At 52.8% G+C, this 12,281-nt stretch overlaps 1 protein-coding gene across 1 annotated transcript in view; it reads right to left on the reverse strand.

Moving 5' to 3' along the window:
• Positions 1 to 333: 333 nt before the first annotated feature.
• LOC115082266 (cilia- and flagella-associated protein 58-like) overlaps positions 334 to 12,281 on the reverse strand; it is a gene marked incomplete at its 3' end in the record, with an annotated part of 117,518 nt that continues 105,570 nt past the window's right edge. Inside the window, exon 6 of the mRNA XM_029586512.1 lies at positions 334 to 415. Within this exon, the coding sequence (XP_029442372.1) occupies positions 334 to 415 (82 nt within the window). The remainder of the gene's footprint in view (positions 416 to 12,281) is intronic.

Here is a 12,281-nt window from a genome sequence, read left to right on the forward strand (position 1 = left end):
CAGAAAATACAATAAATAATATAAATAAATCAATATAATTGATGTGCATAAATAAGCTCAGGGACGGAGGTAAAGAGGAGAAGGTATAAGGGGGGGAAAGAGAAGGCAAGGAAGAGGAATGCAGTGTCTAGCCGGAGGGAGGGAATGGGAGAGTTAGGAGAAAGGCGAAGGGGGAGAGTGACTAGATTTAGGATTTGCTTGGGATTTGCTTGGGATTTTTGAGGGTTCACTTTATACTTGAAAGGTACCAACAAGTCAAACAAGTTTAGGTCACTGTTTTCCCAACCTTTAAATTGCAATTTTACTCCTGCATAACTTAGTGATATTTCTTACCTCAGCTATCTTTTCAGTTTGAATCTTTTTGTATTCGTTGAATTTTTCTTTCATGCTCATTAAATTAAATTCAAGATCATTCCTAGAACAGAAAATGTGCATAAATTCATTTAAGTTTCACACATATGGCTTTGGTCCTAAAAAATAAAAATAAACTGCATAGTTTTTAATGTGTTGTGGCACTCATGCGGTCAGTGGCGTGGTTATAGACAGAGGAAAGCACACAGAAACTCTAGCAGGCTGTGCTTAAAGTGCTCTTTATTTACAGTGATCTTAAAAGACGCACAAGAGGCAATAGATAATAGAACAGACTCCTTGAACTCAGGCAGTCTCTAAACTTTAAGTACAAGCAGTTGGATTCCTCCCTCCTCCCAGGATACCTTGGGGAGCCCAAGCTCAAGGAGGAACAGGAGGGATACCTGAGCCTGGTCCTTTAAGGTAAATTGAGAGAGACACCTATTCACTCCCTTGCTGAAATGTGTGTCCCTCTGTATAAGGGAGACCTCCCTTGACAGAGAATCAACTGCGGAGTACTGTCTCTTGCATGGTTTTAGCTTCCGGCCAATGTAGGTCGGTGGACAGCTTTGATCAACTTTCTCCTGGGCTATTATAGCCTTTTCGGCTTCTTCCAATCCTTGGATCTTCTCTGGCCTCCTTTTCAGCCGTCGCCTTGTCAGCGGTTTCAACTCCCTTTGTGGTAGCAGCAACCAGGTGATTACCTCGTCCCTCCAGATCTGTGGATGGACTTTACCCTTCTCCAGTGTGTATTTGTCCTGATGGCATTGCTGCCGGGGCTTTGAGGTTTAGTGTCCTTATGAACAAGGTCTGGGTCCTTGGAAAGTGCTCATGAACCATCAGCTCTTTGGGATCATGGCTAGATATTCCCATTATATGCTGATCCAAAAGTGCTTTGAAACTCAGGCAATCCCGCCCAATAATCACGGGGTAGGATAACCAAGGAAATACTCCAAACTCCATCATCCCTTGACTGGCTGGGGGTATTCAGGTGTACCCGGCTGGTGGGATATTGCTGATGGCCCCGTAAACATATGCTTCAAAAGGGATCCATTTCAGCAAATTGCTTCACACCAGCATTTTGATACTACCGGAGTCCATTAGCGCTTGGGTGGGAACCCCATTCAGCTCCACTGGTATCACACATTTAGAGACTCCCTGGATGGAGACATCTACTAAACTGCAACAGTAAGAAGTTACCGCATTAGTTTCCATTGCCTCCAATTCCCTGCGGGAACAGTCTCTTACAAAGTGTCCTCGCTCCCCACAATGCAAGCATGTCAAGCTGACTGAAGTTTGCATCTAGGGTAACTGGTTCAGTCAGGCCTGTCGCAGAGGCTCCGTCATTCCCTCTCTATGTTGAGGGGTTTCTCTCAGCAGGATGGTGGTGCAGGCATGGTCTGGGCCTGATTTATGTCTTGGCTACCTCCAGAGCTTTTTCCATCATCAGATCTGGATGCCAGCGAACCTACTGCCACATGGGTGGACTGAGACTGTTCTGGAACTGCTCCAGCAAAAAGATTTTTGCCACCTCCATCCCGTTTCCCAGCTGGATGCATCCACTTCCAGGCGGTATCTTTGAGGCAGTGGAACAAGTTCCAACGGGTCTCTCCAGCCTGTAAAACTCCTCCTTGAAACCACTGCCTGTATGCTTCTGCGGTGATTCCAGTTCTTTGTAGGATCATTGCCTTAACCTCCAGATACATGGCCATCCCCTCTGGATTGGCTGTTTGATAAGCCACTTGACATGGTCTAGTAAGTACATTTCCCAGGTAGATAGCCCATCTATCTTCAGGCCAGCCTGACAGCCTTGCTGTATGCTCAAAGTTCTTCAAGAACCCCTCCGGTGTTACGGTTGTGGACCCTTGGGCCGGTTGGGACAGAAGATGGTGCGCTGTGGAGGACCACGGCAAGCGTCCCAACCGGGAGGCGGCTCGGAGGACTCAGGGAAGGCTTCGGCACAGGGACGAGGTGGAGTCCTATGCGACCAAGGACTCTGCAAGGCTGAGAGGACGGACGACATTGGGCCCCTGGTGACTGAAGAGTCTTCACCCTGGAAGCCGGTACTCCCCCAGGAGGAGCCTGTAGGAGTCCAGCCGCTGGGACTTTTGGAGATTCACCCTGGAAGACGGAGCCCCCCCAGGAGGCGCCTGTAGGGGCCCGGCCGCTGGGACTTAGGCGAATCTTCTGGGCCAGCGAAGACCAGGAAGGAAGCCGAGTCGGAAGTCAGGAGGAGGAGGAGGAACCAAACCAGGGATGAGGCAGAAGACGGAGTGGTGGACGGAGCCGGGTCGGAGCCAGAGGTCAGAGCGAGCCAAGCCAGGGACAGAAGCTGAAGGTGAAGTCATGGACGAAGCCGGGTCGGAGCCAGATGTCAGAGCGAGCCAAGCCAGGGACAGAAGCTGAAGGTGAAGTCGTGGACGAAGCTGGGTCGGAACCAGAGGTCAGAAGCAGATACCAGAGCCAAGGGACGAAGACGGAAAATGAGTCAAGAGTCAAGCCAGGTCGAGAACAGAGAGCAATCCAGAAGAACGCAGCAACTAGCAATCAGGAAACCTGAGGAACCTCGTTGCAAGGCACTGGAGTGGTCTAGGTGCAGGGTACTTATACCCTGAGGGCGTCTGACGTCATCTACAGCCGGACTGAGGGTTTTCCCACGCTGGCCCCTTTAAGTGGAGCTCCTACCCACGCGTGCGCGTCAGGGGGCGGGGCCAGCTGCGCTGGACCCTCGGCGTCTCTCCCGAGGAGAGAGAGACGCGCTGGAGGGCCTGCAGGCCCGAGGAAGCCTCGAAATGGCCCGGGCCGCCCCCGAGGTAGGTGGAGGGACCGGGGCACGGCCCAGGACCGCAACATCCGGATCTTCCACCAGGGTTATCTTTAGGAGGTTTGGTGACACTGTTGGTGGACAGGCCACAGCAGTTTGCACCACCTGGGGTATCTGCATAAGCACGGTATGTTGCTGTGTCACCTGTGCCTGTAATACTTCCTGCTGGGTAATTTGCACTTGCAGGGCACTCTGCAGCTGATGTTGGCCAGTGGCAAGAATTTGGATTACTTGCTCCATTTTAAATGTTTCTGCGGATGTAGGAGAGCAAACAAAACAAAAAAAACCTGTTGGCCTCTCCGTCCCTTACTTACTACTTGATCCCTCTCTAACCAGGGGGGTGGCCCCCTTGACCTGCACACAAGCTGGGTTGGAGCTGGGAGGGCCCCAGGAAAAGAAAGAGGAAAAAAAAACTGCATGGTTTTTTTTCAGTGCTCAACAGAGCCGTACCCTTTCTTCAGCTGCTACTCTCTCAACACACGCCCAGGCACCTCTCTTGGGTGCGCGATTCAGTATTTAAATTAGGGCCCGCGCTAATAAGGAGGTGCTAGGGACACTAACACGTCCCTAGCGCCTCCTTATTGGTGGAAGCGGTGGCTGTCAGCGGGTCTGACAACCAACGCTTAATTTTACCAGCGTCGGTTGTTGAACCCGCTGACAGCCACGGGTTTGGAACACGGACGCCGGCAAAACTGAGCGTCTGTTTTCCAACCCACGGGCCGCGGGCAGATTTTTTTTTTTTAAGAAGATTTTTTATTTTTGGGGCCTCCGACTTAATATCACTATGAAATTAAGTCGGAGGGTGTACAGAAAAGCAGTTTTTTCTGCTTTTCTGTACACGTGCCTGGTGCCGTCTGAAATTATCTTCTGCCTTTGGCAGGAGTTAATTTCTGAGAGTAAAATGTGCGGCTTGGCCGCACATTTTGCTTTCTGTATTGCGGGTGACTACCTAACAGGCTCATCAACATGCATTTGCATGTGATGAACGCTTTTAGTTTCAGGGGGGTTGGCCGCACGTTTTCCATGCGCTATTACCACCCCTTACTGTATAAGGGGTAATAACAGTGCGTCAAAAACGCGCAGCCAAACGGGGACCTGAGTGATCTTAAAGACACACAAGTGGCAACAGACAATAGAACAGTCTCCTTGAACTCAGGCAGTCTCTAAGCTTTAAGTACAAGCAGTTTACCAACCTTACAGATAAGTCCTCAATCAGTACACTGAGACTCCATCAACTATCTAGAACCCATCTAACTTGTCTAGGCCCTCAGGTTTTATGCTCAGGGGTTGGACTCCTCTCTCTTCCCAGGATACTTTGGGAGCCCAAGCTTAAGGAGGACCACGCGGGATACCTGAGCCAGGTCCTTTAAAGTAGATTGAGGAGACTCCTATACACTCCCTCACACGTGTATTTTCCAATGACTTTCATTAACTTTATTTTACCCTACTTTTTGCCTTTTACTACAAGTGGATGTTTGTAACTTAAATTTATGAGATATGAAAAACTCTATAAAGAAAACAAAAATAGTTTAAAAAGCCCACTATTAAGACTGAGTAGTTGCTTTATAGCACTGTAAAGTAGTTGTTTGGAACATCCACGTTCAGGCAGATTCCAAGAGCTGTTAATATTGGGACTTGTGAAACTTGGATATAAGTTAAGATTTCTGACCAAGGCAAGACAACAGCAGTACAAGGAGAAAGGAAAGCAGGGCAAAGAAATGTGATAAGAAATATAATAAACATTAGTTTTAATAGTGCCTCTTGCTAGTTGATTCGAATGTTGCCATAGACCAGGGCTTCCCAAACCTGTCCTGGGGACCCCACAGCCAGTCGGGTTTTCAGGATATCCACAATGAATATGCATGAGATAAATTTACAAATACTCAGTCTCCATGGCATGCAAATGTATCTCATGCATATTCATTGTGGATATCCTGAAAACCCGACTGGCTGTGGGGTCCCCAGGACAGATTTGGGAAGCCCTGCCATAGGCAGTGTCTCAAAACTTAAGTGGTCATGATCTCAACTACAACAAAGATACCAAACTAACCCCTAAATGCACTAAGCTGCAATGTTTTCTTGAATGATGGGTCCCACTATCACGGGGAATGTCACCGTGATAGTGGGGCACCTCCCTTGAAAAGCTTTGTGGCTGTATGACATGTTCTTTTGTGTCGCAGCCAAAATATCACAGCACAACAGAACGAGGCGAGTGGCCCTTTAACTCGATGGTGGATCCAACCTCATGGGAATGCCATTGGCTTAAAGGACCACTGGTCCCCCCAAAAAAAGTCGCAGCCAAATGGGCAGGTTGAGTGGAGGTCAGTATTGACCAACCCCAATACCCCCAAAATGTGTAAAAGTAAAAAAAAAAAAAGAACCACGCAGTGACAGCCCCAGTTTCCTTTCCCCCTCCCCAAATCACACAATAGCATGTGGCCTTAATACCAATACCCCCCACCCCCCAAAGGCAATACCTATCTTCCCCATCCCCCCTTAAAGCTCTACATTCAAACCTCAATCCCCACCCCCTGAAGACAATACCTACTTCCCCCCACTCCCTGGCTCCCTGCATGCAATACCTACATCCAAACTCCCCCCCACACCCCCAAATCCAATATCTACATCCACCCACCTCCCTGCACCCCCAATGGCCCTACATTCAAATGCTCCACTCCCACCCTTCCCCAACCCCCCCCCCCCCCAGAATCCCCATACCTTAAATTGGATCCCTCATTGGGCCACCCAAACTGACCTTACCCCAGCCAAATGACAGGGGTAAGGTCCAGGGTAAGGTCGGAAAATGGTGCAGACTGAGCCAGGTATGATGGTGAACCCAGTCCCAACGTGGGATCCAATGTAAGGTAGGGTAGGGTCCTTGAGGGGGGTGGTAGTAGGGTTCTGCACTTATTTTGGGGGTTGGGGGTTTGAATGTAGGATCTTCAGGGGACAGAGGGGGGTTGAAGATATTTTCAGGGTCAGAGGGATGTAAGTATTGCCTTCAGGGGTCGGGGAGTGGGTGTTCAAGGTATTGACTTTGGGGGCAGGGGATGTATGTATTGCCTTCAGAGGGGTGGAGGGTGGGGATATAAATATTGCCTTTAGGGGGCAAGGGTGGGGGATTTGAATGTAGGGCCTTCAGGAGGGCATGGGATGGGGAGATGTAGGTATTGCCTTTAGGGAGGGTCTTTGGGGGGGGGGGCGGGAGGATGTAGATATTGACTTCAGGGGTGGGGAATGTAGGTATTGTCTTCGGGGGTAGGCGGTTGAAGGTATTGACTTCAGGGGGCAGGGGATGTAGGTATTGCCTTCAGGGGGGCAAGTGATGGGGGTTTGAATGTAAGGCCTTTGGGAGGGGTCAGGGGAGCTTGAATGTAGAGCCTTTGGGGGGGTAGGAGATGTAGATATTGCCTTTTGGGGTCAGGGGGTGAGCATATTCACTTCAGGGGTGGGAATGTAGGTATTGCCTTTGGAGGGGACAAAGGGTGGGGAGTTTGAATGTAGGGTCTTCAGGAGGGCATGGTGGTAGGGGGCTTGAATGTAGGGCCTTCAGGGGCCAGGGGGTTGTGGGATGTAGGTATTGCCTTCAGAGGGCAGGAGGTGGGGGTTGAAGGTATGCCTTTGGGGAGGTGGGGGATATAGGTATTGCCTTTGAGGGGATGGATGTTGAAGGTACTGACTTTGAGGGGGCAGGGGGTTGTAGGTATTGTCTTCAGGGGGGCAGGGTATGGGGTGATGTAGGTATTGCCTTCGGGAGTGTTACCGTTCGGCGATCCGCAAGATTTGGGTCTCCCTCCAGCTTCGCTGTGCAGCGACATTTCCAGCATCAGCGCGGCCAGGCGCATCTCACGATCAGGCTCCGCCCCCCACGATGTATTGTCAGCTTCCTGGAAGTCCTCGTGTTTCCGTGGGAACTTCTTAGATTTAAAGCCCTGAGCCCAGCACAGCATTGCCTCGGCTACAGGCTTGCTCGTGCTGGTGCTCACGTTGGTTTTCTTTGTCTGCTGCCTGCCCTGACTCTGGTCTGTGTTCTGGATTGCCTGCTTGCTGCCTACCCACGACCCAGACTGAATTTGGATTCTTCTTTGTCTGCTGCCTGCCCTGACGCTGGTCTGTGCTCTGGATTGCCTGCTCGCTGCCTACCCTTAACCCGGCCTGAATTTGGATTCTTTGTCTGCTGCCTGCCATGACTCTGGTCTGTGTTCTGGATTGCCTGCTCGCTGCCTACCAACGACCAGGACTGAATTTGGATTCTTTGCCTGCTGCCTGCCCATACCCCGGACTGTTCCTGGGATTGCTCTGCGCTACCTACTCAACCTCCGCTCTAATGTGTCCACCACAGCCTAAGGTAAGACTGTCGCCTACTAAGGGATTCACTAACACACCCGTAACAGTTAGCCGAGGCCATGGATCCCATAGATCTGACAGCCCTACAGGCCATTCCTGGACTGGCTACATGAATTCAGCAACAGCAAGGTGTTCTAGACCAAATGGGTGTCTTCCTGGGGTCTGGGGTCTGTCTGTGTGAGAATAGATGTCTGTATGTGTGTGAGAATCAATTGGTGCCGGCTTGGGGGGGTCTGTGTGTGTGTGTGAGAATGCATGTGTGCATGCCTGGGGGTGGGGAGGGAGCAGTGGGAGAATGAATGGGAGCTGCCTGGGGGGTCAGTGTGGGTGTATATGGGTATGTGTGTGTGTGTGTGTGTGTGAGAGAGAGAGAGAATGACTGGGAGCTTGCCTGGGTGGGTGTGTGTTTGTGTGTATGTGAGAGAGCCAGTGAGAGGGAGTTCATGTGTGTATATGAGAGAATCCAGGGGAGTGAGAGCTTGTGTGTGGGTGGTGTGAGGGGGGAAAGAGGGTCTTAGAGCCTGAAAGTGTGTCAATGTCTGTGATAGAGAGGGAAGTTATAGTGGGTATAAGAGCATGTATATGTGTATGTGTGTGTATGTGACAGTGTATATGTGAAAGAGAATGGACATGTGGTTAGTGTTGCAGTTGGATACTGCAGGCGAGGTAGTGGACCCTTGGGCCGGCCCACCTAGGATGACAGGGTAGGCCGGGAGGCGGAGCCACAGGCTGGCGGTGTTCACCCGGGAACCAGGAGCCCCCCAGGAGGAGCCCGTAGGGTCCTGGAACCTTGGGACTTGGGGAATATGCTCAAAATCCAGTGGCAGGTAAGGCCTAGGCTGGGAGTGTAGTCTGGAAAGTCCAAGAGTGTAAGATAGTCCGTGGACCGGCTGTACAGGCCGAGGGCCAGCTGATGACAGGGCAGCGGGCGGCAGCAGGAACTGTAACTAACCGGACAGTGAGGCAGGGTCTGTAGAATGCTGGGCCTGGAGCAGGCTGAAGACTGAAATGGAATCTGTAGCAGACTGTGGACTGGAACAGGCTGTAGAGTGGAACGGAGTCTGTAGCAGGCTGTGGACTGAAGCAGGCTGTAGACTGGAACGGAGTCTGTAGCAGGCTGTGGACTGAAGCAGGCTGTAGCGAAGTCGAGAACGGACCAAGGTCTGAGGCAGGCGGCAGGCTGAAGCGAAGTCGGGAACGGACCAAGGTCAGAGGCAGGCGGCAGGCTGAAGCGAAGTCAGGAACGGACCAAGGTCAGAGGCAGGCGGCAGGCTGAAGCGAAGTCAAAGGCAGTCCAAAGGTCAAGTCAGGAACGAGGAACAGACGAAGCGCAACTCAGAACTACTAGGCAGTAGTGAACTTCGTTGCAAGGCAAGGAGAAGGAGTCCGGACGCCGGTTATATCGGGCTTAGGGCGTGGCGTCATCAGCACAGGCGGGGCCAGACTTCCGGGAGCTGTGCGCACAAAGTGGGCGTCCTCGCACGTGCGCGAGGCAGCGGGGAGACGGGCAAGCAATGGCGGCCGCCACGTGGAACTGGCAGAGCTGCCGGAGTCCCAGCCACGTGGAACGCGGCGTTTCCAGCAGCCGAGGTAGGCACTGTTCAGAGCTAGAGAAGGGGAAGCGGCAGAGACCGCAACAGAACCCCCCCCTTTACGACCCCTCTTGAGAGGCCCTGGTTTTCCTGGATGGTCCTGATGGAACTGTTGCAATAAGTTCTTGTCAAGGATATTGTGGCTGGGTTCCCAGGTGTTATCTTCATCACCGCAGCCCTCCCACGCCAGTAGGTATTCCCATCTACGGTTGTGGAAGCGGACGTCAAGGACCTCACGCACTTGGTAAGTGGGGTCATCGTCGATGGCAGTTGCAGTAGGATCCGGAGGCGTACGGTGATAACGAGAGAGGACCACAGGCTTAAGCAGGGACACATGAAAGACATTGTGGATTCGGAGAGTAGAAGGCAGTCTCAGCCAATACGAGACCAGGCCCACCCGCTCAGCAACCCGAAATGGCCCACAGAACTTGGGTGCAAATCTCCGTGATGGGAGTCGGAGATGGATGTTCCTGGTGCTGAGCCAGACTCGGTCCCCCGGCTGGTAGGTGGGAGCTGGTCGTCGGTGGCGGTCGGCCGCTTGCTTGGCGGACACGGCTGAGCGGCGTAGTTGGTTCTGAGTCTTGTGCCACAATGTCCGTAGTTGCTGGGCCGTTACTTGAACAGCCAGCGAGGCGCTGGGGGCATCCAGCGGGAGCGGACGTCTTAGTGGTTTCCCGTAGACTAGCTGAAATGGGGATTTGCCGGTAGCGGCGTGAACTTGGTTGTTGTAGGCGAACTCGGCCCAGAGCAGTAGTTCTGACCAATTGTCCTGTCTTTCGTTAATGAAGGCCCGAATGTAAGCCTTCAGGGTCCGATTCATTCTCTCGGTCTGCCCGTTGCTCTGTGGGTGAAAGGCTGTGGAGAAGCTGAGCTTTACTTTAAAGCATTTGCAGAGGGCTCTCCAATAGCGAGCTACAAACTGGGGTCCCCTGTTGGAGACTATGTCTTGGGAAAGACCATGTAGCCTGAAGACATGCTGAGCAAAGAGACGGGCCAGTTCAGGCGCTGAAGGAAGTTTAGGCAAAGGCACTAGATGCACCATCTATGAGAAGCGGTCAACGGTGACCCAGATGACCGTATGCCCGCAAGACGAGGGTAAGTCCACCACGAAGTCTGTAGCTATGTGGGTCCAGGGTTCGGTGGGGACCGGTAGTGGCTGTAGAAGGCCACAAGGGGATCCAGGACTGGGCTTCTGACGGGCGCAGGTGGGGCAGGAACTCACATAGGAAAAAACATCCCGCCGGATGTTGGGCCACCAATAGAAGCGATTGATAAGTTCCAAAGTTCTTTCACGTCCTGCATGCCCTCCGATGAGGGAGTCATGAGCCCAGCGTAAGGCCGTTAGGCGATCCCGGCGAGGAAGTACAGTCCTATCCTGGGAGAGGACCGTCAAAGCAGACAGGCGGACCTTAGTCAGGTCCAGGATAAATTGAGGAGGTTCTTGATCCTCCTCGACGCATGAAGTGCGGGAGAGAGCATCCGCTCGGAGGTTCTTGGCCGCCGGTCGATATTGCAGAACAAAGTCAAAACGACTGAAAAACAAGGCCCAGCGGGCTTGACGGGGGTTCAGTCGTTGAGCCTGTGACAGGAACTCCAGGTTCTTGTGGTCTGTGTATAAGGTGGTAGTATGCAGGGAGCCCTCGAGCCATTGTCTCCACTCTTCGAAGGCGAGCTTAATCGCCAACAGCTCCTTGTCCCCGATGGAGTAATTGCTCTCGGATGGAGAAAACTTCCTGGAGAAGTAAGAGCAGGGGAGGAGTTGGCCAGAGTCGGAGTGTTGGCTGAGAACCGCCCCAACCGCTATACTGGAGGCGTCGACTTCCACAATGAACGGTCTGGAGGGATCCGGATGCCGGAGGCAAACGTCTGAAAGAAACGCCTCTTTGAGGTCGGAGAAGGCTGCCACCGCAGCGTCAGGCCAGTTCTTGGCGTCAGCTCCCTTGCGGGTCAGGGTCGTGAGCGGAGCAACTCGGTGTGAGTATCGCAGGATAAAGTGTCTATAAAAATTAGCGAAGCCCAGAAATCGCTGGAGGGCCTTGAGGCCCGTGGGCTGAGGCCACTTGGTGATGGCCGCTACTTTTTCTGGGTCCATGCGGAAGCCGGTAGAGGAGATGATGTATCTCAAGAAGGGCAAAGACTCAGCCTCGAATGTACACTTCTCCAGCTTGGCATACAAGCGGTTGTCCTGGAGGGCCTGAAGAACCTGTGTAACGTGGCGGCGATGGGAGTCCACATCCTTGGAAAAGATGAGCACGTCGTCCAGGTAGACTATGACATGTGAGTGGAGCATGTCACGCAGTACCTCATTCATGAGGTGCTGCAAGACGGCGAGGGCATTGCAGAGTCCAAAGGGCATTACCAGATACTCGTAATGCCCATCCCTGGTGTTGAACGCCGTCTTCCATTCGTCCCCTGGGCGTATACAGACGAGGTTATAGGCCCCTCTGAGGTCCAACTTCGTGAAGATGTGGGCACCCTGGAGGCGATCCAGAAGCTCCGGGATAAGCGGGAGGGGGTACCGATCCCGTTTGGTGATGGCGTTCAGGCCGCGGTAATCGATACACGGCCGGAGGGAGCCATCCTTCTTGGCCACAAAGAAGAATCCGGCACCAGCCGGTGAGCGAGACGGGCGGATGAACCCCTTGGCTAGGTTCTCCGTAATATACTGGGACATGGCCTCCGTTTCAGGTAGCGACAGATGATACACTCGGCCACGAGGGGGCGTGGTGCCTAGCAGGAGGTCGATAGGACAATCAAACGGCCGGTGCTGGGGAAGGATCTCCGCCATCTCCTTGGAGAAAACATCCTGAAAGCTTTGGTATGGCTCAGGGAGGAGGTGCGAGGAGCAGAGGTGCAGAGGTCTGGGCGGACGTGGGAGCTGTAGACAGCGTTCAAAACAGGCAGGACCCCAACGAACCAGTTGGAAGTCATCCCATTGTATCATGGGAGAATGCTGACGTAACCAAGGAAGTCCCAAAACCAACGGGTGCACCGCTCGCTCCAGGATGAGCAGGCAGATCTCCTCCGAGTGGAACAGGCCTGTTTGCAGAGTCACTGGGGCCGTGGAGCAGGTAATGACCCCCGGAAGCAGAGTACCTCAGATCGAGGAGATCCGCAGAGGAGGGACCTTCTGTAGTGTCGGTAGGGAAAGCTGAGTCACCAGATCGGCC

The sequence above is a fragment of the Rhinatrema bivittatum genome, unplaced genomic scaffold (genome assembly GCF_901001135.1).
Source record: "Rhinatrema bivittatum unplaced genomic scaffold, aRhiBiv1.1, whole genome shotgun sequence".
NCBI classification, from domain to species: domain Eukaryota; kingdom Metazoa; phylum Chordata; class Amphibia; order Gymnophiona; family Rhinatrematidae; genus Rhinatrema; species Rhinatrema bivittatum.